Source organism: Erithacus rubecula (assembly GCF_903797595.1).
Source record: "Erithacus rubecula genome assembly, chromosome: 14".
NCBI classification, from domain to species: Eukaryota; Metazoa; Chordata; class Aves; order Passeriformes; family Muscicapidae; genus Erithacus; species Erithacus rubecula.
In genome coordinates this window covers 13,713,764-13,741,349 of record NC_136666.1, presented here as the reverse complement: position 1 = coordinate 13,741,349, position 27,586 = coordinate 13,713,764, and the positions used below count along the sequence as shown (strand labels likewise).

General features: G+C 55.2%; 1 protein-coding gene and 1 long non-coding RNA gene across 2 annotated transcripts; one reads left to right on the top strand and one right to left on the bottom strand.

Annotated features, from left to right (window-relative positions):
• The first annotated feature begins 11,439 nt into the window (after positions 1 to 11,439).
• ONECUT1 (one cut homeobox 1) lies at positions 11,440 to 26,831 on the top strand. The gene is made up of 2 exons (XM_079317627.1): positions 11,440 to 12,921; positions 26,413 to 26,831. Exons 1-2 carry the CDS (start codon positions 11,841 to 11,843, stop codon positions 26,703 to 26,705), a joined length of 1,374 nt encoding a protein of 457 aa, XP_079173753.1. The 5' UTR covers positions 11,440 to 11,840; the 3' UTR covers positions 26,706 to 26,831.
• Positions 13,546 to 16,857, bottom strand: LOC306807757. The gene is made up of 2 exons (XR_013775809.1): positions 16,460 to 16,857; positions 13,546 to 16,299 (listed from the first exon to the last, which is right to left on the bottom strand). It is a non-coding gene; the product is annotated as an uncharacterized lncRNA (long non-coding RNA).
• Positions 26,832 to 27,586: the final 755 nt, after the last annotated feature.

Genomic DNA, 27,586 nt, shown 5'->3' with positions numbered 1-27,586 from the left:
ACCCTAAGCTTCTCATTAACAAATTAACAGAGCTCAGAAACAAAGGCAGCTTCCCAAGACCTACTGCATCATACAAGTGGCATTGCTGCAACACAAATGCCTTAAAGATGCCAGACCAAGCCCCACAAACCCCTGCACTACTCTGGATGACATTTTCTTCTGCTTCTACAGCTTCTAAGGTGAATAACTTGCAAGACTGTTACAGACAAGAGTTTCAAAGAGCTGCTCAAGCCCTTCAGAAGAACAGAGCTCTGTGACCATTAACAAATACCTGTGATGTGTTAGCATGTTGAGAGAGAAAATTACTATCCTTCAGCAGCAAACATTAAGCATACCCAATATGAAAATCTACCAAACATACCAAATGGGGTATATAATCTGTTCTTGAAGTGAAGGACATGGGGAGTTCACTCGCTGGGTATAATCCCAATGAAATTATAAATACTGTGGGTTTTCATGAGACAGAGGAATTTGTTTTCATTGAAAGAGAATGAAAACTCATTTTTCATTGCCTTGATCCAAAGTCAGAAATCTGTCCATCTCTGAATATATGTGAAATCTGCTCCAGGCAGAGCAGCCCAGTGTCAGGTGATGTGGCCAGAGACCTCTGATTTGGGGCACCCTCAGCATCCTCCTAGGCAGAAGCCACAGCTCAATCTCTGCCACAGCTTAGCTACTTTACACACCCAAAACAAGAAGAAAGGCGATCAGGGAGACTCTGCAAAATGAGACAAACGTGACAAGACCCCCTTTTGGACCCTCAGAGGTCCCCTGGGGGAGGAAGGGACAGGGAATGAGATGCTCAGATTGCCCTAGCCACTTCTGGGGCAAACATTTACTTTAGATTAAGTGGCATGTAAAGAAGAGAGAAGCCTTCTCTGGCTGGCTGCTAGGGTTGATAGTTAAATATTTATAATGTCCAAATTAGCATAGTGGAAACTCAATTCATCAATTTGTTCAGGTCTGTTTGTAGGAAGGAGCGGGGGTGCAGCCGTGGGTGGGCAGGGCTGTGTGCTGCCCCCGGGACGGGACTTGCTGCCCTTCCCTTTCCCTTTCCACGGGCTCAGGGAACTGTCCAGCTGCGGGCAAAGCTGCGGGGATTCCTCCTCTCCCCCAAGCCCACCTGACTACCGGGGAGCTGTGGGGAGCAGCCCGGTCAGGCAGCAGCAGCCCGGGGCTACCCGGGTGGGGGCTGGGGAGGGGAGGGGGCTGCCCTGGAAGGGTTAAGGCTTTTCAGGCCAAAATCCCCCAACAGAAGGCAGGGTCAGCCTCGGAGCTGAAATCTAAGTGCTAATGACTGATGCCCTTCACCCCTCCGCTGCCTCCAAAGGCGAGTGCCCTGGATGAGCCGGGGCCGGAGAGCATTTAACATTTGAACTTCTTCTCGTCGGCGAGGCAGCAGGCCGTTGTGCGCGGGGTCGCTGACCCCCAGCCCCGCTCCCCCCAGCCCCTCAGCTGCCTCCCAGCCCTAATTGAATGACAGATGGTCAGCGGCAGCGAGAGGGCAGGAGCGCCGGGGGCATGGGGCCCTGCTCCTGCCCACGCACCCCCCTCGCCGGCCGCCCTGGAGGCTGCCGGGCACCCCGACCCCACAGCCCACACCTGGGGGACACGGGGCAGGGCACCCCGACCCCACAACCCACACACCTGGGGGACACGGGGCAGGGCACCCCGACCCCACAGCCACACACCTGGGGGACACGGGGCAGGGCACCCCGACCCCACAGCCACACACCTGGGGGACACGGGGCAGGGCACCCCGACCCCACAACCCACACACCTGGGGGACAAGGGGCCGGGCTTGCCTGCTGCGATGGGGACACGTCGGGGACAGCTCACGCCAGCCTGATTCCAGCCAGCACCTCACCAGTCCTTCTCACCTCTCTGCCACACGACTAAACATCACTAAATCCATGGAGACCTGACCAGCACAGCGTGCCCGAGGCCTCCCGCTGCTCCTGGCAGTTCCAGAGCAGAGGAAGGAGCCGGGCTGGGCTGCCGGGGCTCCGTGGGGACATGGAGCAGCCACAGCTGTGAGCAGCCCCTTCCCCTGCGTGCCCCCCGGGGACTCCGTGCCTCTGGCCGGGGGTTCTGGCCGTGCCCTGCCCTGGGAGGAGGATGCCACAGGTGACAGGAAGGGCTTTGCCGCAGCCGCCCAGGGCTCTGTGGAAATGCTGCTGGCTGGGGCCGGTCTGTCCCTGGCGCTGCCCGCAGCCCTGCCAGCTGCCTCCAGGCAGAGCTGAGAGTCCAGGGCGAGCCCTGGGCGAGCAGAGCTGTGCAGGCGCAGCCCCCGCGGCCCCCGCTGCAGCCCGCTGTCCCTTTAACGGAGAGCCGTGATTCCCACAATTACTGGGATTACAAGGAAAGGGTTATCGATTTTGCAGCCTGCTCTGTGTGATCAGCGCCCGGGCGCCCCCCCCTTCCCCCCCCCCCCCCAGCCCACCTATCCTACTGTAAGCACGAAACCATTTATAAATGTTTTATTTCACTGATCGCCTCACCCTTGCTGCATAATAATAACCCCAGCAGCACTGCGATATATTCTCTCCACTCCCCCTCTCCCCGTGCCCGCAGCCTGCAAAAGGCACCAACGTGATATGCAGCAGCCCCTGATTTGTGTGTATGTTTTAATTACCGCCGGAGAAACCTGTACACAAGCATAAAAAAGGGTGAGGGAAAGGGAGAGCAGGCCCAGACGGCGCAGGCAATGGCAGCCTAATGCACCGCTGGCTGACAGCGACTTCCGCTCAGGCACCTTCTCCAGATCGAACCCTTCGATTGTAACTGAAACAATTTGCATACTGATTCCTCTCATAGCCTCCCGATCCATAACCAGCCAGGCAGCTATTCAAATGCAAGTAGCATCCCTAAATGCAAGGCTAGACTGACCAAAATGCGCTGTCCTACAAGCAGGAGGAGAAGAAAAACCCCTTGATTATTATTTCTATTTTTGTTCCTTTTAACCTTTAAAAGGTTTAGCTGGAAGCTGTTGGTTTATGGCTGGAGATGTAAGGGAAAGAATTGATCCTGAACTGGACTTAAAGATGGAGCAAAATGGGGCGCTGAAGAGATTTTTCGTTGTGGTTTTTTCTTTTTTTCTTTTTCCTATTTTTATTTTTACCTGAGCCACAATCTGAGGCTCTTTGGGGGGAAAGAGGGTCTATCCTCTCTCTCATCCCCTTTCTCCACCAAAACCATCTCAGCTCCTGCAGACCCAGGGAATACACAAATTGCTGCCTGTGCCTCTGCCTCTGGTGCCTGTTGGGCTGATGAAGATCGTGTAATTCTGGCTGTAAATTCTTGCGTTTAAGTTGGTCCAATAAAAGATCTCTCCTACACCTTGTGAGGGTTTGGTGCATTATTTTTTTAACGGGACTGGCGTGGCAGCCTCGGCGGCTGCCTTTTTTTTTTTCCCTTCTTCTCCTTTTTCTTCCTCTCGTTCTCATTTGAAATTATGCAGATAGATTTTTTTTTTTTTTTTTTTTTTTTAGTTTTCTCCTCCTAGGGACAAATGTAGGAGGCGATCGCCCAGCGGATGGCCGTCCCGGCGGCGTGCGGCGGACGGCGGGGTAAGCGTGCCCAGCGGGGCACGGCGCGGGCGGAGGGCCGGCGGGCGGGGCGGGGCGGGGCGGCCGCGGCCGCGCAGCCACAGCGCTCAGCAGCGGGGGCCGCGGCCTCTTCCGCGCCCGCGGAGCGGGGAGCGCGCAGGCGGGGCAGGGAGAGCCTGTCCGGGGCGACTCCGCGCCTGCGGAGCGGCCGCGGGTCCCGGGGGGGCCGCGCGTAAGCGGCGGGCAGCCCCGAGCCCGCTCCGCCGCCGCGCAGCCCCGCGCAGGCGGTCCGACAGCGGGAGCGCTCCCGGAGCGCCGGCAGCCTCCATGTTTGGGGCTGTTCCTTGCTAAATTCACCGTGAATTTCCCCGAAATCGATCCCGATAATTTTCTGCTAATAAGGGCCCCGCTCTTATTTCGGTCGGGCTGAGCAGCGCTAGGACGGCCATTGCGGGTCGGGGGATGGATTGCGAGCAGGTTCCTCCGCAGGTTGGTGCGCTGCAGAGCCCAGCTGCACGGACTCCCCAGCGTGTGCCTACCGGCTCGCTGTACGCGGGAATAAACGATAGAGACGCCTAGGTATTTCATTATTTAGCGGCAGGCAAGTGAAAGTTTTTAGGATGCCGTAGAGCTGGCTGGCTCCTCGTCCCTCTAAAATTCTCATTTGCCTCGGGCTAAGACCTGTTATTTGACCTTTCGACACCCCGGAAGATAGCTGAGTTTTTCTTTCGAAATAGAAATAAACCGACGTGGTGGGATGACCTCGCCAAGGGGAGCCGGGCCCGGCCGGGGCTCGCTCTGGCCTCGCGGGGGTGCGCGAACAGGGAGAGCTTTCGGGCGGGGGCCAGGGGTGAGCCCAGGGTGACACAAGCTCATTTTGATTCCATTTGAAGACATTTGATGGTTGTAGATCTTTTTCTGGTTTGTTGCATCACCACAGCTCACTCCTTAAAACAGTAATTCAAGATGTAAGTAAAAGTGTTTTCATTTTTATTGATCCTGCTAACATCTTTCATTACCCAACACGTAACCACAACAAATGATTGCTCATTTGATACGCAGAATTTTATCGACGCTCTCCCTCCCAGGCCGGGGCGCGGATCCTAAATCCCGGCGGCGTTAGGAGCGGTGCTGCGCGGCCGCGTAGCGGCCAGGACGGGCGGGAGGGCGCTGCCCGAGCCCCCGGCCCTGCCCGAGCCCCCAGCCCCGCCGGAGCCCCCGGCCCCTGTCCAAGCCCCCGGCCCTGCCCGAGCCCCCAGCCCTGCCCTGCGGCCGGGCCCGGAGCGCTCCCCCCGCGCTGGCCCTGCCGAGCAGATCCCAGGGAGTCCTGGGGAAGGCAGCGCACCCCCAGCTTGCGGGGGGCCCTGCGGAGCGCCCCGGGGGTGCGGGGGCTGCCTGCCACCCCTGCCCGCCGCGTTCGTTCCCTCGCGGCCAAACCCAACAAGTAGCGGGAGGAGAAGCGGCCGCGCCGCCGGCCCCGCACCGCCACACGCCCGGCAGCGCCGGCAGCCAGGCGGCCCTCGGCTCTCCTCTTCTCTCTCCCGTTTTTCAGAAATACACTAATTACATGGGTTATTTTAAATGCGATTTTTGCTTTTAAAAATACAAATAGAAATCACCAAATCTTTGGGGTAAATAGAGAATACCGAACGATTTGAAACCGCGGATCCTGTTTTATTTACACGACCCCTTTCAGCTAACGGCGTGAAAGGTTTTTCAGCCACCAAACAAATGCTACTATTTTACTTCTCTTTGAGAATATTATTTTTGCTCCTAATACTAGAATAGACGGCAGGTTTATGAGGGAGAGGCTCGAAGAATTGGTTTCGATGCAAGAGACCTACAGTGAAATTAAACTAGGTGGATTCTTTATTAAATGATTTTCGGTCTTCTGTGGTTTTATGAAAATAAAAGGGAGCACTTTGTCATTTTTAACAATGTAAGTAGCCAATAAATCTAATTTTCACATTGATTTCTGTAGGAATTAAGTGATATCTACACTATCTGCTGTGAATTGTTTTTGGAAACAAGTGGGACTTTCTCCTGGCGGAAGCTTTTTTAAAAATAATAATTCGAAAAATATTTTAAGTACTTCTTAAACCACCAGGTTTTTAAAGTAGGAAAAAAATATCTATGAACTTGATCATGTGTACCTGAGATGGTATCTAAACAAAGAATTTTATAAAATGCGCCAAGACAGGCAAAGGAAGAGCATTGCGTAGAAAAATGTCCAATACGAATAATTACAGAGGAGAAGAGTTAACATAATCCTCGGTCAGGCGTCCTGGGAAGGGGACAAAAGGATTTAAAAAAAAAAAAAAAAAAAAAAAAGAAAAAAAAAAGAAAAGAAAAAAAAAAAAAAAGGAAGCGACTATATTCTCTCATACATGTAACTAATAAAGATCTCAGCTGAGGAACCCAGGGCGCTGCGAGCAGCGCTGCCAAATTAAAACGTGTCCCTGACTTAATTGCTAACTCGGGGCCACGTGCTGCCTGCGCGGGCAGGTGCCCTTCCCGGGGCCCTGGCAGAGCATCACCTCTGTGCACCCGCCGGGGATTTAATAGCACCTTTCACTAAATAATGACCCAGAAGAATAGTGTTCACCAAAGCGCTATTGATCCCCATTGTGTCACCCTCCGTGGGTTTGGACAGCCCGAGTCGCTGTGACCTCAAGGATTACTTCTGTTTCGGGGTACCAAGGCTCGTCCGTGGGGGCGAGGGGCGGTGGAGAGGGCAGGAGCCCCTCCCGGGCCGGCCCGATGAGGGGAAGGGGCACCGGGGCAGCAGCGGCCCGGCGCGGGATGGGCCGCGGACCCCGACGGCGGCTCCTGCCCGCAAACAGCCGCTCCGCGGGCGGAGGGCTCGGCCCGGCCCCGCGTGTCCGGGGAGCGCCGTGGGCGGCGGCTCCTGGGGAGGAGGAGCGCGGTTCCTTCCCGTTCTCCTCCCTCCGGTTCCCCCCAGGTCGTGTCGGGATGGGCTCCGCGGGCCATCGGGCGGGCACAGCTGGCGGCGGTCCTTCGCGCCCCGGGAGTGTTTTCCTGCGGCTTTCCCAGGGCATCCTCGCAGGATCTGAAGTCCAGGTTTGCAGCCCGCCACGCTGTCACCGTGTGTATCGTGTGCGGATTGTGCGTGGACCACACACACCCTCCTGGGGCCGGGGGGCCGCCCCGGAGAGGGGCAGCACCCGGCCGGTCCCAGCCTGCCTCCGAGAAGGCGGCAGTGGAGAGTTCAAACGCATCAAACTATCAGAAGTCATTTATCCGCTTTCATAAATAATGTTCTTATTATCTCCAGCCCCCTTAATTCATGCTCCTGTCCGCTTGATTGCGGGGTTTCAGCAGATAAAAAGTTTATAAGTTGGTCAGGTTCTTGTTTTCCTTTTTCCATCATTAACATCATTAATATAAGCTATCAATAACCCTGTCGTTTGGAGCATAGCTTCACAGTATTGATCTGCGCAGCTATTCATCTCTGCCATAGAAGACACGGAATAATTTTCGCATTACAGTAGCTTGGATTTGCTTTTAATTCATATTTAAAGCTGCAACTGGCTCTGTGGAGCTCTCTGCGAAAGACTAGAGGCGCCTAATTAATAATAAGTTAGAAACGAAGGAAGGCACCAGCGGATAAATAATTAATACAGACATCTCTGTCTCTTTGAGTATTGCTACTTTAAAAATTTAGACTTACCAGGGCCATACTGTAAGTCTGCAAGTTATATTGAGGAGATGATTTAAGAAAGCTATTTTTTTTTCCTGAAATACAATGCTAAATTATTTACGGTGTTTTGCAATCTTCCATAAGTTCCTTCATTAACAAGCGCTGCGGTTTGCTCCGGGGGGTGCAGGAGAGCGCGGCGGCTCGGCCGGGCAGCGCCCCGGGGCTCGCTCGGTGCCCTCTACCAGCTCCGCGTCCTTCAGCCGCCCGGACCCCACCGTGGGGGCTCCAGAGGGGAGAAGGGAAGAGCCCAGCTCCTTCAGGCGGGTGGCAGGGGCCGGCTTGGAGCGCGTTCAGCCACCGCGCTGCCGAGCTTGGGTTCCACGAGGCTCCCCGCGGGCAGAAGCCCGGACCCGGGGGCTGCGGGAGGGGGAAAGGCAGGACCCCCCCGGGCGGGCACCCGCAGCGAGCCCCCGCCGTGCCGCAGCTTCCCCTGAAAGCCAGGCCCTCCCCCACCTGCCCCGGCCGGCGCAGCCCTCTGTTCTCTGTCTGCCCCCGACAGATGTATATGTTTTTGTCGCCAAGCAAGTTTCCAAGAAGCTCGACAGGGGAAAGTCTGGAAAAGTTAATCCCCCCCGGCAGCTGTTGGCTTTGGGAGCCTTCGAGCGTCACCTTTGACACGCTCCCCGTGCGAGGGGACCCGGTGCCGCAAGCTGTCACCGCACAGGAGGCGCGGGAGGGCGCGGGCGGCGGCAGCCCCCTCACACGCCGCTAAAAGAAAATCGCAGCGGAAAAAAGAATACAAATAAAAGTAAATTAAAGAAAAAATAAATTAAGGAAAAGAAGAGGAAAAAAGAAAATAAAAAGGAAAGAAAAGCAACTGTGTCCGGCCGGCTGCAGCGCGCTGCGGTCGCTGCCCGGCCCGGCCGTCCCGTCGGGCGGGCCCCGGTGCCCGCGCGGTGTTTGCTGGCGTCAGGCGGGAGATTACGGCCATTTCATGGTGTCATTAGCTCGGATTTAAAAAGCACACACACGCCACGCAATTCAAACAAGCAAAGTTGCGTTTTAAGTCCGCTCCGAGTATCTGCTGATCAAATAAAGACTTAAGGGCGGTAACGATTATTCTGTTAAATATATGGTACTTGACTGCACAAGCAGTAATTGATTAGCGCACCGAAATGAGCTCTCTCCGGCGCTCGCCCTTCGCCAGTGGGGCGGCAAACTCCGCGGGGGAACCGTGCCTGGCTCCGCGACGAGGGGAGCCCAGGCATGGGCACCCTCGACGGCGGAGAACGGAGGCTGCGGGGAGGTGTGCCGGCCTCGTCTGCCCTGTCCCGGGCTCCTGCGACCCCATCCCGGGCTCCCGGGGCACCCTGCAGCTGAGACGGGACCGGGGTCGTCGGGCCCAAGTCCTGCTCTGTCTCCGCGCCGGCGGCTTTTGCTCACCAGAGCCGCTTCGTCGTTGGGTTACCCCCAGAACAGCGGAAAAAATATTTTAAAAATAAAAGATGCATGAAGGGTTTGGGGGAGGTGGGTGCGTTTATACGGGCACTCTTTTCCAGGGTTAGAGATTGAACCTCGACGGAGGCCGGCGTGTCACAGGTCTCTCCAAATTGTTTGCTGTCGGGTTTATACGCATTTCTTGAAGAAAAATTTGATGTTGCAATTTCCTACAAACTCGAGGGAGTAACATATTCGCTATGACGTTTGCTTGATAACTAATCGCTAAATACACGGAGATTAAATGTTTTTAATTAAACTGTAAATTGTGTACAGATATTGATAATGAAGAAGCTGACAATGTTTCGATTAGATCTGTGACATCACCTTGCGTTGGCTTGGGAAACAATCACAGCTGTTCACTTCGGTCTCGAAACATTCTCGATTATTTTATTTTATTATTGTATTTTATTATTTTATTTTATTGTATTTTATCCTAAACATTTTCTGAGGTCGTTGATCAGGTTTCAGGTTTATCTTTTCTGCTTTCCTTAGCTATTCCTCGCTATCAGAAATGGAGTTACAGTCAGTGTTAACGCTACAAAAACTTAGAGAGCTGTGGAAGCGTTTAGGATTGGGGGTGGCTGGGACGGTAGGAACAGCGCGAGAACTGTATGTGGAATATCTTTTAGCTCAAAATAAAATACGGGGAAGCTCCTTGCACCCAGAGAAAATTAATGGCAATGAACAATTGATTTATTTCGGAGACGGGGTTCAATAGCTCAGAATTCTTGAAAGTAAGTGTATGCATATGTGTGTGTGTGTGTGAGCGTGCGTTAATTTCGGGAAATACATAAAACCGCTGTGGAAATTCCGAATTTATAGAGGCGAAAAAGTACACTCGCTTCCAGGACTATACACACAACACACGCACAGACGATAGCTGTGATTCCAAAAGTTTCCTGCGAGCCTGCCAGCGCCTGGTGATTTTTGAGCTCGCCGAGCGCCGGCACCGCAGGTTGCGCCCCCGCAGCCCCGCTCGGGGCCGGTCCCGGTCCCGGACCGCAGCCCCCAGGGCACGGTCCCCGTGAGCATCCCAGAGCCCGGCGGTGCCCGGGCGAGAGGCACCGGGGCTCCCGCTCACCTCCGACTCTCGCTGCGGGGCGGGGGTGCGGGAGGACGGCCCAGACACTGCGGTGTGAGGCACGGTCCCGCACCTGGTCCCCCGGGCGCTGTGGAGGGGCAGGAGCGGGGCCAGGCCTGGCTGCGGCCATGGGGCTGCTCGCTGCTGCGGTACTCCGGGCTCAGAGTGCGGGGCGAGGGGTCTCCCTGCCTCGATGAACCGGACACAGCGAGACCCCTCGGGGTCCCGAGCCGTGCCCTTCCCTTCGCACCGAGGGGAACCTCCGCAGGCCTTGTTCGTAAAGTTAGGGCCATACCTCCTCGAAAAGTAACCCCAAGGGTTGATTTCAATTCGCTCCTAGCGGAACTCTGCCCTGGGACCGATTCCTGTCTCTGTCCCTGCAGCCTGCCTCCCCCGTGGGGCCGCTGGCAGCCACTCCTGCCTCTTAGCAGGGACGGGGCATTGGAGCTTACAGCGGAACGCAGGGGAGTGACAGAGCTCCCGTCACAGAGCTCTGCACGGGTCCCGCGGGACCGAGCGCTTTGCCCTCGCTCTGTGCGCCGCCGGTGCGGGCTTTGCCAGGACAGGTGCTCAAATCCTATCCTCCCTCCATAGAAAAAGACACCGGGCTCCCGGTTCGAGCCCCAACGCGGCGGAGATCCGCTCGCTGTCCCCAGGGAGGTGCGGACAGGCGGCCCCGCAGGGTGCCGAGAGCAACCGCGCTCCCCGTTAGCAGAGCGGGGGGAAGCGGCGGCGGCCTTTGTGCGCGCCCGGCCCGGTGCCGCCCGGCTGCGGCCCCGCGGCTCGGCCCGGCCCGTCCCTCCCGCCGCTCGGCGCCGCGCACACGCTGCACTCTGCCCGGCGTGGTTCGTTATTGTTAATGGGCGAACAATAGGCACATCTGCCCTTTCTTCCAGCATAAAGGCACCTTAGCTAACGAGGGGGGCCGGCGGGCGAGCTCGCTTGTTCTTTCTCCTCCGCCTCCTTTTCTTTCTTTTTGAAGAAAAAATAAAAGAAAACCAGCGGCATGTCCGGCTGCTGGGCGCCTCGGGACATATGCTCGCCTTGCACTGCCGGGCACGCCCGGGGTCCCCGGCGGGGGCTGCCGAGGGCCGTCCCTGCCCATCGCACCGCCCGGCCGGACCCCCGGGACGCTGGGAGCGGCGGGGAGCGCGGGAGCCGAGCCGCAGGGCTGATTCTGGGACACAGCGCCGTGGGGCTCCCACCGCCCATCCCCAGGCCGGGCTACGGGAAGTTTCCACGTAGGGCATCTGAGAGGAGCGATACCGGGGCAGGCGGCTGCGGGACAGCGTGGGTGCATACTGCGGGGAGTGCGGGGGGCACGGGGGGCACGGCCAGGACGGTCCGGAGTCACCTCCGGAAGCTCCCGGTGAGGTGAGGAGGCTCCGCGCTCGCGGAAAACGCGGAGTCACCGAAGGGGCGGGGCGGGTGTCGCTGCCCGGCGGGGCGTGGCGGAGGGGAGGGGAGCGGCCCTTTGTGCCCGGGGCGGGGCACCGAGCCCGGGGCAGCGGCACCACCGCTCTGGGCGCCGCCGTGCGGGGCTCGCCCGCTTAATAGGGGCGGTGACGTCACGGGGCGGGGCGGGGCGGGCGGGGGCGCCGCGCGCATGCGCGGTGCGGCGGCGGCGGCGCTGCAGCGCGGAGCGGGGTCGGAGCGCGGCGCGCACAGAGAGCAGAGCCATGGCTGGGGATGGCGAGGGACGCGGCCACACACCCGCCGCGGCCGCGGCTGCGGGGCCCGGCCTGAGGGAGCGGCGGCCCTAGGACCGGCCCGGCGGCGCCAGCCGGCAGCGGGAAAAAAAACAAATAAATACGTTGCCACAAAATAAAAATTAAAAGAAAAAAAAAAAAGAAAAAAAAAATAAAAACCAACCAACCAAAACCGGGAAAGCCAGCAGCCCGGCAACAGCAGCAGCAGCACCGCCACCACCAGCCCGCAGCGCTCGCCCGCCGCCGCCGGCCCGCGGGAGCAACCGGCCGCCGCCAAGAGCTCCGGGACGCCCCGCCGCCCACCAGATAGATGTGCGGTCCCGCCGCCCGCACGGCCGACGATGAACGCGCAGCTGGCGATGGAGAACATCGGCGATCTGCACGGGGTGAGCCATGAGCCGGTGCCCGCCGGCGCCGACCTGATGAGCGGCAGCCCCCACCACCGGAGCGCGGTGGCCCACCGCGGCAGCCACCTGCCGGCCCACCCGCGCTCCATGGGCATGGCGTCCATCCTCGACGGCGGCGACTACCACCACCACCACCGGCCGCCCGAGCACGCGCTGACCGGCCCCCTGCACCCCACCATGACCATGGCCTGCGAGACACCCCCCGGCATGAGCATGAGCAGCACCTACACCACGTTAACCCCTCTGCAGCCTCTACCTCCCATCTCGACGGTCTCGGACAAGTTCCCTCACCACCACCACCACCATCACCACCATCACCATCCCCACCAGCGGATACCGGGCAACGTGAGCGGCAGCTTCACGCTCATGCGGGACGAGAGGGGTCTGGCGTCTATGAACAATCTCTACACCCCCTACCACAAGGATGTTACCGGCATGGGGCAGAGCCTCTCTCCGTTGTCTGGATCGGGCCTGGGGAGCATCCACAACTCCCAGCAAGGGCTGCCCCACTACGCTCATCCCAGTGCCACCATGCCCGCCGAGAAAATGCTCACCCCAAACGGATTTGAAGCCCACCACCCTGCCATGTTAGCCAGGCATGGCGACCAACACCTCACCCCCACCTCCGCTGGCATGGTGCCTATCAACGGGATCCCACACCACCCCCATGCCCACTTGAATGCCCAGAGCCACGGGCAGATCCTGGGCTCTGCCAGGGAGCAAAACCCTTCTGTAACTGGTTCGCAGGTCAACAGTGGAAGTAATTCAGGGCAAATGGAAGAAATCAATACCAAAGAAGTAGCTCAGAGGATCACCACCGAGCTCAAGCGGTACAGCATCCCCCAGGCTATCTTCGCCCAGAGGGTGCTGTGCCGCTCTCAAGGGACGCTCTCAGACCTGCTGAGGAACCCCAAGCCCTGGAGCAAGCTCAAATCCGGCCGGGAGACCTTCCGCAGAATGTGGAAGTGGCTCCAGGAGCCGGAGTTTCAGCGGATGTCTGCTCTGCGGCTTGCAGGTGAGCCCGCTGCGGGGTGGTCGGGGCACGGCAGCGGCAGAGCGGGGCCTCGGGCCTGGGCAGGCCGCCCCAGCTCCTGCCAGTCCGTGAAGAGCAGCAGCGATCCCCCGCTCCGCCGCTCCGTTTCTCTCCCTTCCCTTCGCCCTCTCCCGGCTGGGCGCACCGGCCGGTTCCTCTGCGCCGCGCTCAGACAAAGCCCGGCCGGGGCTCGGGCTGCGCAGTGCGGCGCCCCGGCTCTCCCGGTTCCCCGGCCGGGGCGCACCCGCCCGGCTCGCCTGCCGCCGGCAGAACGGCACCCAGCGCGCCCGGTAACGGGACGCGGCCGAAAGCCGCACCGGCTGGCGGCAGCGCTGCCAGGAGCGCGGAGGGCGAGGCGGAAATGCTGGAACTGGCGGCTGAACCGGGCCCGAGCATGCCCGAGGACGGGGTACGGGGGAGCCCCGGTAATGCGCCGCCGAGAGGAATCGGTGCGTCCGCTTTTTGTGGGGGGCGGTGGGTTCAGGTCGCGGCGGGGCTTGGGGCCAGCGTCCCGCACAGGTGGGGTGAGCTGGGACAGGCATTTGGCGCGAATGAGCAGAGCCCGGCGGGCGAGCGGTGGCTGAGAAATGCTGTCGGCTTAAATCGTTTTGGATTTTTTTTTAACTGGTTGTAGTTATGATTAGGCCGCGGAGTTTGAGTTTCGCGTGGGTGTCTCTGCGTGAGACAAACCGTGCGCGTCGTGGGCTTCGCTGCTGCAGAGCCTCACCCCGCGGCGGTGCCCGCTGTGCTCCCGAGCGGGTCCCGCATTGTCTGCTCAGAGATGGCCGTCCCGTCCGTACCTGTGCTCTGCCGCCGCCTCCCCAAACCCTCCCGGTGCAGAGCCCGGCTTTAATATACCGTGAGTGAGGGTTTGTTAATTAAGTGATAGGTCTCCATTAATTTGTCCCTAGAGAACGCAAGACAGTCAATCCGAGTTGGAGCCGAGGTCACTGATCCGTTTCACATACAAAAATAAGGGAAGGGCCAAATCTTTCTCCTTTCAAAAGCACAATTGGTCTTGCGCTTTCGGCTACCGAGACGTGAGAACTTGTGACCGTTTCCCGAGTGTGCAGGGACGCAGCTGGGCCAGCACTGTCCTCCATGCCTATTTTCAGTCAACCACCTTGTTCCAGAAACCTAAAGCAGGGCTAGGAAGGGTCCCGGGCAAGGCCTCCCTCCCCGCTGGAGCTGGCCCTTAGGTGGCCGCCGGTGGGAGGACGTTGCTCTCTTTGGCTTCCACTCCTGCGGAGTCAGTTTCAAAGGTCTGAGCTCTCAGAAACTGCCCTTTCCGCCTTCCCTTTCTCAACAGCCACCCCACCAGCGAAAAACTCTCGTATTGCTCGTGCTACCCAGGAGAGGAGGTTGGAGTTTATGTTTCCAATATCCCCGTAACGATTGCTAAGGCGAACTTTCTTCGATTTGGAGCGTATTTTTACGACAATTTGGTCGACCTGAATCTCCATTCATTTGCATAGATCGATACTGGAAACAACCCCTCGATTCGGAGCCTGCTGGCATCCTTTCCCTGGCGCTGCCGGCCGGGAAGCGCTGCCAGCCCCGGCTGCTGCAGGGCCGGGAGGGAGAGAGGGAGGGAGGCGGCAGCGCTCTGCCCAGCTGCCGGCTCCGGAGGGTCCCATTGTTCGCTTCTGCCCCCAAACCGCCCCTTCTTCCAGCCACCTCAGCGCTGCCCTCTCATAAACGGATCCCGGTAATCCCGTTAGAGAGACAAAGCCTCATTATTCCGCCTTCCCTTTCCGATGAAACCCGAAAGCTGGCACCTTACAGAAACAGCTTCCCCGGGGCGAACGGGCTGGCAGCACGGGGGGGTCGGGATGTGCCGCCCGCACACCGGGGCGTCCCCCCGTCCCTCGCAGCCCCGCGGGGCTCTCCCCGCGTACCGGGGGCTCCGGGCCTCGCCGGGCGCTGCCCACCTGGGCGCCGGCAGCACGTGGGCATTTGCATGGCGCTGCGTCCCTGTCAGCGGGGCGGTCCCGGGGCCCCCGCCCCGCCCCGCGCAGCCTGCGCGCCCCTCCGCGCTGCCGCCGACCGGCTGGAAATGCATAAAGTATCGATTTTATTTTGTGCAGGTTTTAAATGTGTGATGATCTTGCTAAGTGGTAAAAGTCTGCCCCGATTGATATTGATGTATGAACATCAATTCAAAATAACATAAATTACTGCAGCCGACGCAAATTAAATTTCACGTCCAAATTATAACTCACTCCCGGGCATTTAGAGAATTATCAGGTAGATAAATACCCAGAGCCGCCTTCATTTCTTCCCTTTCTGATTTCCTGCAGACAACAACCGGGAGGCAGTGAGGGGGATGGAGCCTGCTTATTTTAGGCCTTGCGGTCTCGCCTTGCACTTTATCTTGAGTATTTGCCCCTTCCAGCCGTCCCTGGGGGATTCCTACCTCCCAGATTACAGAAGCTCCGACAAATAGAAGAAAAATTGGTAGTTACATGGAAGCAGGATTGAGGTCTTGACACTTCCTGGGCTGTCTCTTGAAATGTAAGCAGAACTGCTAATTGCAAAGCTGACCTCTTCCAGCCTCCATCTTATTCATCCCATCTCCCTCCTCTTCTCTGTTCTTTTTTCCTTTGTCTGTCCCACTCTCTCTCTCCTCTCTATCACTGAATATTTATCTATTTGACTGTCTCTCTGTTAGTCTTCCCTCCCCCCCTCCCTTGCCTTCATTGACATTTGGAAGAGCTGTGAAGGGACTCCGAAAAAATAAATACAATTAAAAGAAAGAGTACATCCCTTCTGCAGCCTGCTGGGATTTAAGGCTGAATTTATTTCAGTTTGGGTTTTTTCGTGTGTGTATGAGAGAAAACAGGAGAGGATAAAGGAAGAAAAAACCCGACTTTGTCTTGCTCAGGAAAAAAATAATCTGCTTCGAGCCATTAATTGTCGGAACTGCGACAGCCCACCGGCCTCGCACGGGCCCGCCGGTCGGGAGGAAGCGTAGCGCCGAGAAAAACGTGGCAAAGGCACATTTTGGGAACGCACCAGAAGAGTGTAAGGGAGCCCAAGGCTCCTTAGGATCTACTGCCGGAGAGGGTCCTCTGCCGATGTGCGCCCTCCGAGCGAGCTCGTCCCGAGGGGCGTCTCCGCGGGGCTCCCGAGCGGGTGCCAGCCGGGAAAGGCGCCGTGGGGACCCCGCGCTGGCCCGCGGCTCTCAGGAGGGGACAGGCCCGTCCCTCCAAAGCTGCTCCATGTTTGCCTGCGACCTGATTGGTATTTTTCATAGCTGCACCTCTTTTCTTCCCCTCCTCTTGCTCTTTCCCCCTCCTGATGTGAATCCCGGCTAAGCTGAAGCCTTGGGAAGCCGGCGAGAAATTCTCGCCAAATTAACTGTAAAGAAATCGATGGAGTAATCAGAGCGTTTTCCACATTAAATATGAAATCTAATGACGCCGTTTGCACCTCTCGCCCGCCGCTGCCCCCGAGCGCGCCGGGAAGGTCGGGGCCGCCCCGGCCCCGGTGGCCTCATTAGGGGCTGTTTAATATTTACCCTGCAGGCACTTTGCATAAAGGCGTTTGCATCACGGAGGCGGGGGGCATCGACCGGGGCCTTCACCGCCGACAATCTGAGCTGGAAACGGGACCGGGGGAGAAGCCCTTCCCCTCCCGACCCTGTGGACCGCCCGGACGGGGACGGCGCATCCCCGGCCGTGACAGCGGCCGCTCCGCCGCTGCGGTGCGGGGCTCGGGCCGAGGCGAGGGGCCCCGGCCCGGTCCCGGAGGGGTCGGAGGCTGGCAGAGCACCCGGAGCAGTCGTGCCCGGTGCGCAGCCGGGGGAGCGCTGGGGCGCATTTGTTTGCCGGCCGTGTCCTTCGGCGGGATTGATTTACAGCCGCGTTTGCCCTTCGTTAATGTTTGCCCAGCGGGAGGAGGAGGAGCGGGGCCGGGCGAGCCGCGTTCCTCCGCACCGGGCCGGGCCCGCCCCGCGCCCGTCCTGGCACAGCCCCCGCCCCCGCAGCACGGCTTGTTTTGTTCGTGCGTGCGTTCGCTCGATTGTTTGTTTGTTTTAATTACCCGCCGCGTGGCGGGGCGGCACCCGGGGGCCGTGCCCCGGCCCCACCCTCGCTGCTGTTAGAATCGAACAGCCCCAAAACAGGGGCCGCCCCGGGGTCACACAGCCGGCTGTGGGGGCGATGCCCGCCCCGACCGGCCGGGGCCATCCATAGCCCTCGCCCGTCGCCCCTCGGTTCCCGGGGGTTCTGCGCCATCTACTGACCGCGGGCGGGCGGGAGCGGCCCCGCCGGGCCGGGCACGGCGCCCGCACCGGGCAGCGGCGGCTCCGGGAGCGCTGGGAGCGGAGGGCTCCGTCCGAGAGAGGCCCTGCCCGGCTTCAGCACCACGGACAGGATCCGCAGGCAGGCCCGGCCCCGCTGCCGGCCCGGCTCCGCCTCTCGCTCCCGGGCCGGGGCCGGGCCAGCCCCCTCCCAGTTCATGGACGGGGCCGCCCGTTGCCCGGGCGCAGGTGCTCGTTGAGCCTCCCCACGGCTGCCGGCCCCGATGGGGAGCAGCATCGCATCGATTATACGGAGCGGCAGCCGGCAATTAGCGCCGCGGGGCTGAGCGCACGGGCTGCCCGCGGCGGGAGCGGCTCGGCTGCCGGCAGGGCAGAGCCTCGGGGGCGCTTGTTTTGGGGGTGAGCGCCTTCGAGTGCGTGGCCAGAGGGAAAGCGAGCTTCCCCCAGCACGGTAACTCAGCCAACCAGAGGGGTCGGGATACCCCGGGAGGAGAGGAGAGGTGCGTGGCACCAGGACTGTGCCCGCTGCAGGTGCCACGGTAGGGAGCCCGGGCTGCTGTCGGTGCTACAGCTGGGTTCTGGCGTGTGCGACCTGACTTTTGCACAGCCAGGAAGGAACGTGATGTTCAGATTGAGACAAAATCATCTGAAAATCCACGGGCCAGGTACGCTTCGGTGCCTGACTTTCCCTGTACCGGCATTAAGCTACCGCTCCTGCTTCACCTCAGGCAGCCTTCACCTGTCTGCGTTGCCGAAGGGTCCGCATGAGCTCCACGCAACGGACAAGTTAGTTTCCAGGGAGTTCTAAGGTGACTGAAGCGCAGGAGCTGTTGCTGAAGTGCTGGTGAATTTTACCTGAAGACTACAGGGCATCGAGGGGAGTTTTTCCTGAGGACCCAACGGGACCCAGCACGGCCGCGTGTCGGGTGCTTCCATGATCAAATCGATAAATGTCGATTCACGTTTCAGACATAAATCTACCTGGATTAATCATACACGGACAGAGAAGTGACCGATGCTGACAGACTGTTTTTGGAAAGGCAGACTTGACTTGAGCCTTTTGCTTAAGAAGAAGTCATTTTTATGATGCTGAAAGAATAATTTATAGGAACATATTTTTAGCTGAACAGTAGTTTTCATTTTTTCCCCCGTTTTAGGGTGATAGGAAGTCTCAAAGGTGACATTTTCCTTACAGCCCAAACGGCAATGAAAGCGCGGTGGATGGCTGCAGTTCCGCGGGGTGCGGGCAGCACCGCGGCCGCTGCGGGGTGCGGAGCGCGGCGCTGGCTGCTGGAGCTGGAAATGCTGCTGCTTCCGACAGAGCCAAGTATTGAATCGGATGGCACGGGGGGCTCTCAACGCTTGGGTGCAGAAGGCACTGAAGTGAGCCCGGGTTCGGGTTTTGGATGTTTTTAGGGCGCAGAATTCTGCACTCTTTGTCACACGCACTACAGACCTGTCGATAAGACCTGAGCCACAGGCGGGAGAGTTTCCCGCAGCCCTTTCCCCTCATTTCCCCCCGCACAGGCAGGCTGCCAAACGGCTTCCTTAATGTTCCTCCCAACCGCAGGAACTTCTTTATGTAATCACTGACTTATTTCTCCTTTATTTGAAACATATCTCGTTATTTTGAATATACTGGAATTGACGGAGAGCTTAAAAATTAGAGCCGGGGAAGCGGCAGGAGGGGAACCAGGGAAACGACCCGGGTTTTTCAGTGAATCTGGCGATCCTCGAAGTTGCAGGGAAGGTTTTGCAACATATCGCGTCTCTTCCGCTGCTCAGAAACTCAATTTTCGGCTGCTGTGGCAAAGCCTCTGACTGAGGATGCGGGAGGGGGCGGGATGACCCAGCCTGACGCTGGGTCCGCACCCGAACGCCTCGGAGGCCCGCGGTGGGATTCGCTCCCACAGCGCGGGGCCGGCATCAGCGGGCCGGGGAGGACGGACCCGGTGCGGCTCCGCACCCGGGTGTGTCCCGGGCGGGGCGGGCCGGGAGAGCGGGGGGCGTGGGGCGGCTCGGCAGGTGCGGAGCGGGCGGTGCTGCCCGGGCCGAGTGGGCCGGGTCGCGGAGGCGGGGCGCGGCGCATAAGCGGAGCACAGCACAGCACGAACGGGCGGTGTTTTCCAGCGTTGCGCTATGCGGAGCGGCAGCGCGGGTGAGGAGCCATGGCACAGAGCGGTGCAGAGCGCATGGTGCGGTGCGGGTCCATGGTGGGATGTGATGCCTTAGGGAATCCGTGGTGCGGTGGGACACGGTCCGCTCCCCGCGGTGGGATGCGATGTGGTGCGGACCCCGCGGTGCGGAGCGGTGGGATACGGTGTGGTAGGATACAGTGAGATGCAATGAGATGCGGAGCGGTGCTGTAGTATGCGGTGGGATGCGTGCAGTGGGGTAGGATACAGTGCGATGCAGTGCGGAGCCCACGGTTCGGAGCGGCGGGATACAGTGGGATGAGATACGGTAGGATACAGTGGGATGCGGTGGGATGCGGTGCGGTGCCGCGGGATGCGGAGCGGTGGGATACAGGGGGATGAGGTGGGATGCGGTGCGGTGCCGTGGATGGGATGCGATGGGATACAGTGGGATGCGGTGCGGTGCCGCGGGATGCGGTGCCGCGGGATACAGTGGGATGCGGTGGGATGCGGTGCGGTGCCGCGGGATGCGGTGCCGTGGATAGGATGCGGTGCCGTGGGATACAGTGGGATGCCGCGGGATGCGGTGCGGTGCCGCGGATGGGATGCGGTGCCGCGGGATGGGATGCGGTGCCGTGGGATACAGTGGGATGCCGCGGGATGGGATGCGGTGCCGCGGGATGGGATGCGGTGCCGCGGATGGGATGCGGTGCCGCGGATGGGATGCGGTGCCGCAGATGGGATGCGGTGCCGCAGATGGGATGCGGTGCCGCGGGATGCGGTGCCGTGGGATACAGTGGGATGCCGCGGGATGGGATGCGGTGCCGCGGGTGCCCTCGGCGGGCAGTGGGCGCCATCCCGTGGCCGGGGGCCGCCGCTGCCGCTGCGGCGCGGGGCGGGGGGGCCGGACGTGCCCGACGCGATTAAAATATTGATGTAGTCGCAAAAATCGTTCATTAAGGCAATTTAATCTTTGCTATTAAATGTCCTTTCAATTCATTTGGGGTAATTAAGATGCAGTTTAAGTGATTAAATTCTAATTACTTATGCTAGGCAAAGAAATATTTGTCACAGTAATATGGTTAACTAAAGACCTAGCTGAAAAATTTTAACATTTACTTTACATGATATCGCAGGGAAATCAGGTGCTTTCCCCTGATTGATCCACTTAGCAGCATATTCTGTAACGGTGATGTCAGCTCGCTGGAGTGGTTACAGATCCATCAACACTAAGTTTGTGTAAACCCCCGAATCCCGAACTGCTGAGTCAGCACTCCGCAGTCAGATTCACTTCATTATTCCAGGAGCAGCAAATTAAGGTCACCCATTTTAATACAGTGCCCAGGAGTGAGATGTTTACCATTCTGGCTCAGCTGGGATCTGTATGTTGGCGGGGTGATGTCATCCTGGGAACTTTCCACATACAAACGTATTTTCATCTCTTTTGATGTTATGAAACAACAAAAGAGTATTGCCTGGATTTGATGGCAGAGGAATGAGACATAGATCAAAAGATCTCTGGGTATATGGAGACACCTACACCCTGAATAAGCATAAATACAAATCACTAAAGAAGCAAGTAACCAAATGCTGAATAATGCCAGGATTAAAAAAGAAATAGTTTAGTGTGGGCACAGACATTTCAGAATAGACAATGCTCTTTTCAGCTGAAAGGAGAAAGCTTTGGGGAGCAACCAATGACCTGTGTCACCCATGTAGGCTTCCATCACTAAAAAGCTGTGAAGGGTCTTATCCCACAGGGGCTGAAGCTGAAGGGAATGCTCTTCCAGGCACCAGTGCTGTCTGCCACCTGCTGCAGCGGGAGCTCATGGCCACGGGCTGCTCCATGTGTGGAGGCTGTCTCATGCAGCACCTTTCAGAGCAATTCCACTCCCCAGGCACCTTTGAAGACCCTGGGGCAGTGGCAAGGAGGATAGGGCAGTGCAGGGGAACACTAAATGGTGATGTATCAGAGTGAATGTCACCCAGCAGTTGTGGTTATTATTCAGGTCAAATAGGTTTGCTTGGTTTTAGTTCATGTGGTGACATCTAACCCTCAGGCAGCCTGTGTCTCATATGCCCTTTTTATTTGTTTTCATATTCCCCCAAATGTGAAGTTCTTGATAATTGGGAAAGATCCCTTGTTCAAGTCTCTCTGCATGCCCAGAGGTGTTATTCACATCACAAGGATGTAACTTACCACATTTTATTATTACCACCATGAATTTACCATAAGCTTTGGGCTGCCTGTTTCCACTGAACTGTTGTAGCCATTGTGATTGGAACTATCTTTGATGGCCAAAGTCCTCAAGCAATTTCAGCCTCCTTCAGAAATACTTCTGGTTTCTCCACCAGAAGGTAGAGCCTCCTACAGAATATCCTTCAGGATATTCTCCAGCTAATACCAGTGAAAAGTTTTCACTCTCCAAACCTGCTATTGGATACTGTGGCATGCTTCAAAACTAGAAGCAGATGATTTGGATAAAGATTCCTAGGTGGATGCAGTTCAGACTGTAGCTGAACTTTCCAGACCTGACACAACAGAGATTAGAAAATACATGTAAAGAGAGACTTCTAAAATGGCTTTTTATGTCTTTAAGACTGTCCTATACACATGAGATTGGGACAACTAAAAGACTTACAAGAGGAGGGGTAAGAGGCCACCACATCATCTCATACAAGGTACTTGGTGGTCACTGAGTAATAATGGCAAGTGGTCAGCAGTGACCCAGGCCAGAGCTGGAAATGTGCCCTGTCACTTTGGGGTAAAAGGTCTCATATCCTGCCATGGTGACCTGCACACCATCTCCTCTCCATGTCCACAGGCTCTGAATTCAGCATGGCTGGGGAGTCACTGTGTGTGTGCCTCTTTCTTGCTGGTCTGGACCCACTCTGGGTGTAAAGAGAGGAGGAAAGAGCTGCCTGTAAGCAGAGAGCCCCTGTGTGCATTGGCTTTCTCTTCCACAGGGTGAGGAAACCTTGTCAGAGACCTTGTTCTGTGGTGGCACCACAGTGGGCCACCAGCTCAGCAATGCCTCTGTCAGGGAGAGTTGCCCTCTGATATCAAAAGTAGCCACAGGTCTTGGGGCAGGGTTTGCCAAAGTAAAATTTGCCATTGTTCCCTCTGCTTCAGTGACAGTTTTCCAGAAAAGCAGGAAGCAGAACTTGTGGTGGTATTTTATTATGTTCACAAACCACCAGAAATTAGGTTTATTGAGATCATTACCAGTTTTATTCTTTGCTTCTGTTTTTTAGAAAGGAAAACCGGAGCTTGCCAGAAACAGCTAAGTACATGTGTACACACCAAGTGCTCCTGAAAATTGATGTATAGTAATCACGGGTTTTTTCCTTCAATTAAAAAAAAAAAAATCCATCCTCTAGGGCTGAAACACTAGATAAAGCATCAGGGTTAACACTGAGCTTATTATGATCTTGACTTTTGGACTGACTGAATAATGTTCAGTAATGTTCAGGCAAAACATCTTCACTGTCCCGACCTAAAGATGCAATTAGTGCATTTTCATAGGGGACAGGATCCTGTTCACAGTCCTGGCAGAGCAGAACTAATCCCACTGTGCTGCACCCAGCTGGGGCCACAGAGGAGCATCAACAGGCAGGAGCTGCAGAGGTGAGAGCCCAGTGTGACCATGCACAGGCAGCTGGGCCTCTGTGGGATGCACAGCCCTTCCAAGGGATGGCAAATTTACTTGAGCAAATCCCTCGGGTGAATTAGAAGGAACAAAGGGAGACAAAAATAGATTGATAGGCTGTGTCAGGAGAATTGCAAGTGTCAAAAATATCTGTTGCTCAGGGCAGAGGAAGATGGAAGTGACTGGGAGAGGCCAGAGTTCAGGGCTGGATTTATAAGGCTCCTTCTGGCACTGATAATATTACATTGTCATATCTGCACGTGTCTTGCCAGAGTCAGGGTGACTCTTCCTTTATCCTCTGCTTTTCTTTTTTCTTAACAAGATTTTTTAAAAGGCTTTTTCAAAAGGCATCACATGGAGCATCACTCAGCCAGGGCAGCCTGGAGACAAAGAACAGGGCTGCCTGCAGCAGGGAGTGAGGGCAGGGTGTGAGGAGGGGTGCCCTGGGAGAGGTGCACACCTCCAGGGAGCACAGCACCCTGCAGAGCACCTAAACTCAGTGTCTGTGCCTTGGGAGAGGGTCCTCTCACAGTGCTCAAGGGCAGGGGCACAAGAAGGACACCAGTGCAAATTACTGTTATTATCTTCTGCTCTGTAAGGTAAAAGAGAGATGGAGTGTGTGATAAATTGTTGTGAAGACAGGCTCTCGTGTTTTTCCAAAAAAAAACCATTTCAGTTGCCATCTCTGGGGCCTGCCCTCATCAGACATTAGGGAAGAGCTGGCATTAGGGTGGGGCCTGGGCTGGAGCTGGCTCAGGCTGCTGTAGAGAATCTGGCAGCCCCACTTGGCCATGGGAGCTGGCCAAGCCTGCTCTGCATCTACTCTCATGTTGGAGCAGATTTTATCCCATGGTGTACATTTGCTCTCTGGCAAGCTGGAAGCTACAATTTATTATTAAAATTGATTGGCTCCAGTGCAGGGAAAACGATCGCAAGGAAACCCTATTACAGTTTTTCATTATCACCATTATTTATTTTTAAGTGCTATTAATATTCCTGAGCCTGGACAAGGCAGAAGATGAGAGGTGATATCCACCCCTGCTGCTCACAACCTGAGGCCTGGCAGTGCAAGGGCTCTTGGAACAGTTGAGTGTGTTGGGAAGTTTTTGCCCTCAGTCTGCCTCTGGCAAATGCTAATGGAAGTAGAGCTGAAAATATTTGCAAAACAGTAAAATAGGCTTATTTGTATCATAGGCTGGATAGTTTGGGGTTTTTTCTTCCTAGTAATGAGCTCTTTTTTCTTACCCCTATGATGTCACTGGGGTTAATTAAGAGGGTTTTGATGAAATTGAAGTTGAGGAAGACGTTGAACCTCTTGTGACACTTTCTATGGAAATAATTGTTCAGGAATACTACATTTCAGGAAATGAGCATTAGTTCAGGAAAACTGTGTGTTATGCAAGCTAGTTTCACAATAGATGGTTGATTTTTTGTTATTCCCTACTATTTCAGAGAGCTCATGTAGTAGCTTGTGATGGAAGCCCCAGAGGCTCTCATTGCTAATTGAGCTGGCTTTGTACCTACTGCTGTGGCTGTCATTTGTGATGTGGTGATTCACACTGAAGCACTGCACAGCACTGACTTGGATCACGCTATCTGTGCCATCAGGACTTTGTGACAAATTATGATGGGGATGGAGAATCTAGGAGGAAGATGGAATTGGTGTATCTTCAGAAAAAGGAAGGTGTAAAGCAGCATGAGCAGAAATGAAGCACAGCAAATGTTGTCTGCACTGGTTCTTTTCTGCCTGAGCCTGTTAGCAGGGGCAGTCAGAGCTGGAGGCTGAGGCTTTTATAAAGCTGAGCTCCTGCAGTTGCTTTCCCAGGAATTATGATTATCAAATAATTCTGATTATCAAATGGTTAGATATATAAAAAAGACTGAGATGCTGTTTGTATCCTCATTCTAAATATTTGTCACTAAATAACAGACTATTGTTGCAAAAGCGTTTTTAACCTTTGATTTGCCACTGCTAACCTCCAGTGGGGATGCAGATTATTTCAGCAGGCACCAATCCCCACTGTGAATTCAGCAGTTTGGCCTCAGTGGGGGCTCACGTGCATGAGGAGACCTGGTTTTCAGCCCAGAAGCTCCACGGTGTTTTAGAGGTCAGGATGTAACTTCAAAGCTTTCTTCAAAGGTTTTCAGATAAAAATACCTGTAGGAGACATGAGTTTGGCAGCCCAGTCTATTTGATTGATGTGTGACTATTATGAAAGAGTATGTGGCTGGAATATATATTGTTAGGAACCTTTTCAAAAGCCTTTCCTCAGAGGGGATTGAGCCACCAGTGCCTTGGTCTCTGCCTGGGCCAGCAGAAGGAACCTTCACAGCCTCTGATCTGTGCAGCTCCTCTTTCTCAAGTACAAAAGATAAATGACCATTTTTATACCTCCTGTGAGCATTAAATCCTCATGCCATAACTGGCTATTGGTAGTAATAGAAGTTGTAGGAGGGACCTTGGTGAAGTAATTTTCTGTTTTCATTCCAATGACCATGGTGTCAGTGGAGATACTGCACAAAATTGTTCATGTAGTCAGTACTGATCTCCACAGAAGCCAGACTAGACAAACACAGAGAAAGAACATTCATATTACCTTCAGAAACACTCAACCTCAATCAGAATTAAAGGACTCGTTAGAGGAAAAAGGGAAACAGACAACTTCAGACAATTTTGAAAGTGAGACAGAGGAATCTGTCCTCCCAAGGAAGCATTTATCCTAGCAAAATGCTAAGGAGATGAGCTGGCAAAGACTGACAGAGGGATCTGAGACCCTTCCTCACACCCCATCAGATCCTGCCTAGAAGGTGATCTGGGAGGCAGATTTCAAATTGCAAGCACTCTTTAATAATGTAGAGCAAAATAATGTCCTCAAAGGCAAAGAAGGAATGACAGATGAAATAAGGAGCAATTCTCTAAGGAAGATTTACTCTACCATTGTTTTTTTTGGTGACAAAACGTTTTATTTTGTTCTGAATACGTCTGACCTGTAAGACTGTAGTAGCACCTTGGTTTCTTACAGTTCCTTATTTCTCAGTCAACAAAAAGCTGCAGAAATGGATTGAAAGCCACTAATAATGGTAAAAAATATGACCAAGGTTAACTGTGGAGTTCACTGAATTTCTACTCTACCTCCTAGATATATTAAATAGTTAAATTTTTAGCACTAATGGATGGTATCAAAATGAAAACTCTCAGTAAGACAATTTGCTGAGTTTTAACAAAGAACAACAAAGGTATTTTCTAACTTTTATTCCTTGTACTTGTTCATAATGTTCATAATGAGTTAGAGATTTAAATGTCCCACATCTTCTCCAAATTTGGAAGCAGACACGAGCAGTCCTTTTCCCCTAATTTTCCCTGCGCTGTGTTCCCACATACTCCTCTGCCATCCCTCTCTAACTGTGCTTCCCTTTCTTGCAGCGTGCAAGAGGAAAGAACAAGAGCACGGGAAGGATAGAGGGAACACACCCAAAAAGCCTCGGTTGGTCTTCACCGATGTCCAGCGTCGAACTCTACATGCAATATTCAAGGAAAACAAGCGTCCATCCAAAGAATTACAAATCACCATTTCCCAGCAGCTCGGGTTGGAGCTGAGCACCGTCAGCAACTTTTTCATGAATGCAAGGAGGAGGAGTCTGGATAAGTGGCAAGACGAGGGCAGCTCCAATTCAGGCAACTCATCTTCTTCATCAAGCACTTGTACCAAAGCATGAAGGAATAACCACGAACTAAAACCTCGGTGGAAAAGCTTTAAAAATAAATAAATAAATAAATAAAGACAGACCAGGACCTCAAAATAGCAGGTTTATACTTAAAACTATTTGAAAAAAAAAATATTTATAAGTCCAAAGAAACCAAAGACTTATTTCACCTGCATTATGACTTTGTTCTAAGACACACACTTTAGTAGGATGACGACTTGCAAAAAACAGAGAGGAAGAAGGAAGGGAAACGGAGGGAAGGAAATGGGAAGCGACGAGAAGAGGAGCAGACCACTGGTCTCACACCTTTGCCCATGATCATCTTCACCGTACTTGGCTGTTTAGTGGTTTGGAGCATAGTGATTTCCTGTTATTGAGCAGACATCTCTTTGGATACAGCTCTTCACGTCCACAGCAGTGCCATGGAGGTGTTGGGTGTGTCCGTACGCCAGTGGGGAGGGACTTAGGGCTGGTCTCCAGAGAGGGCTGTGCCCGGCACGGCCAGCAGGAGTGGAGTCGTCTGAATTCCTTGGAATGGTAGTGTGATTTTTGCTGTTTCACAGTTTGAACTTGACTGGTGCAATGCCTCGAAACAAGTTCAAACTAGGCAAAGAAATTTTGAATGGTACCTAAACCAGTGCATTCTCTTTGTTTGTTAAGGAATGTTCAGATTTAAAAAAGGAAAACTATTCCATCCATAAAAAAAATCGACTAGCTACCAAAGAACACATTTAATAATTATATTGCAGGTATTTTATTGCAATGATTTTAATATTCCAAAGCTATTTTTACACAAATACTATGTAGAATTATAGGTATAAACTAATCTAACTGTATAACACATAAGACTTGTAACCAAGACTGTTATTTGCAATTAGTAAAACCACATTATC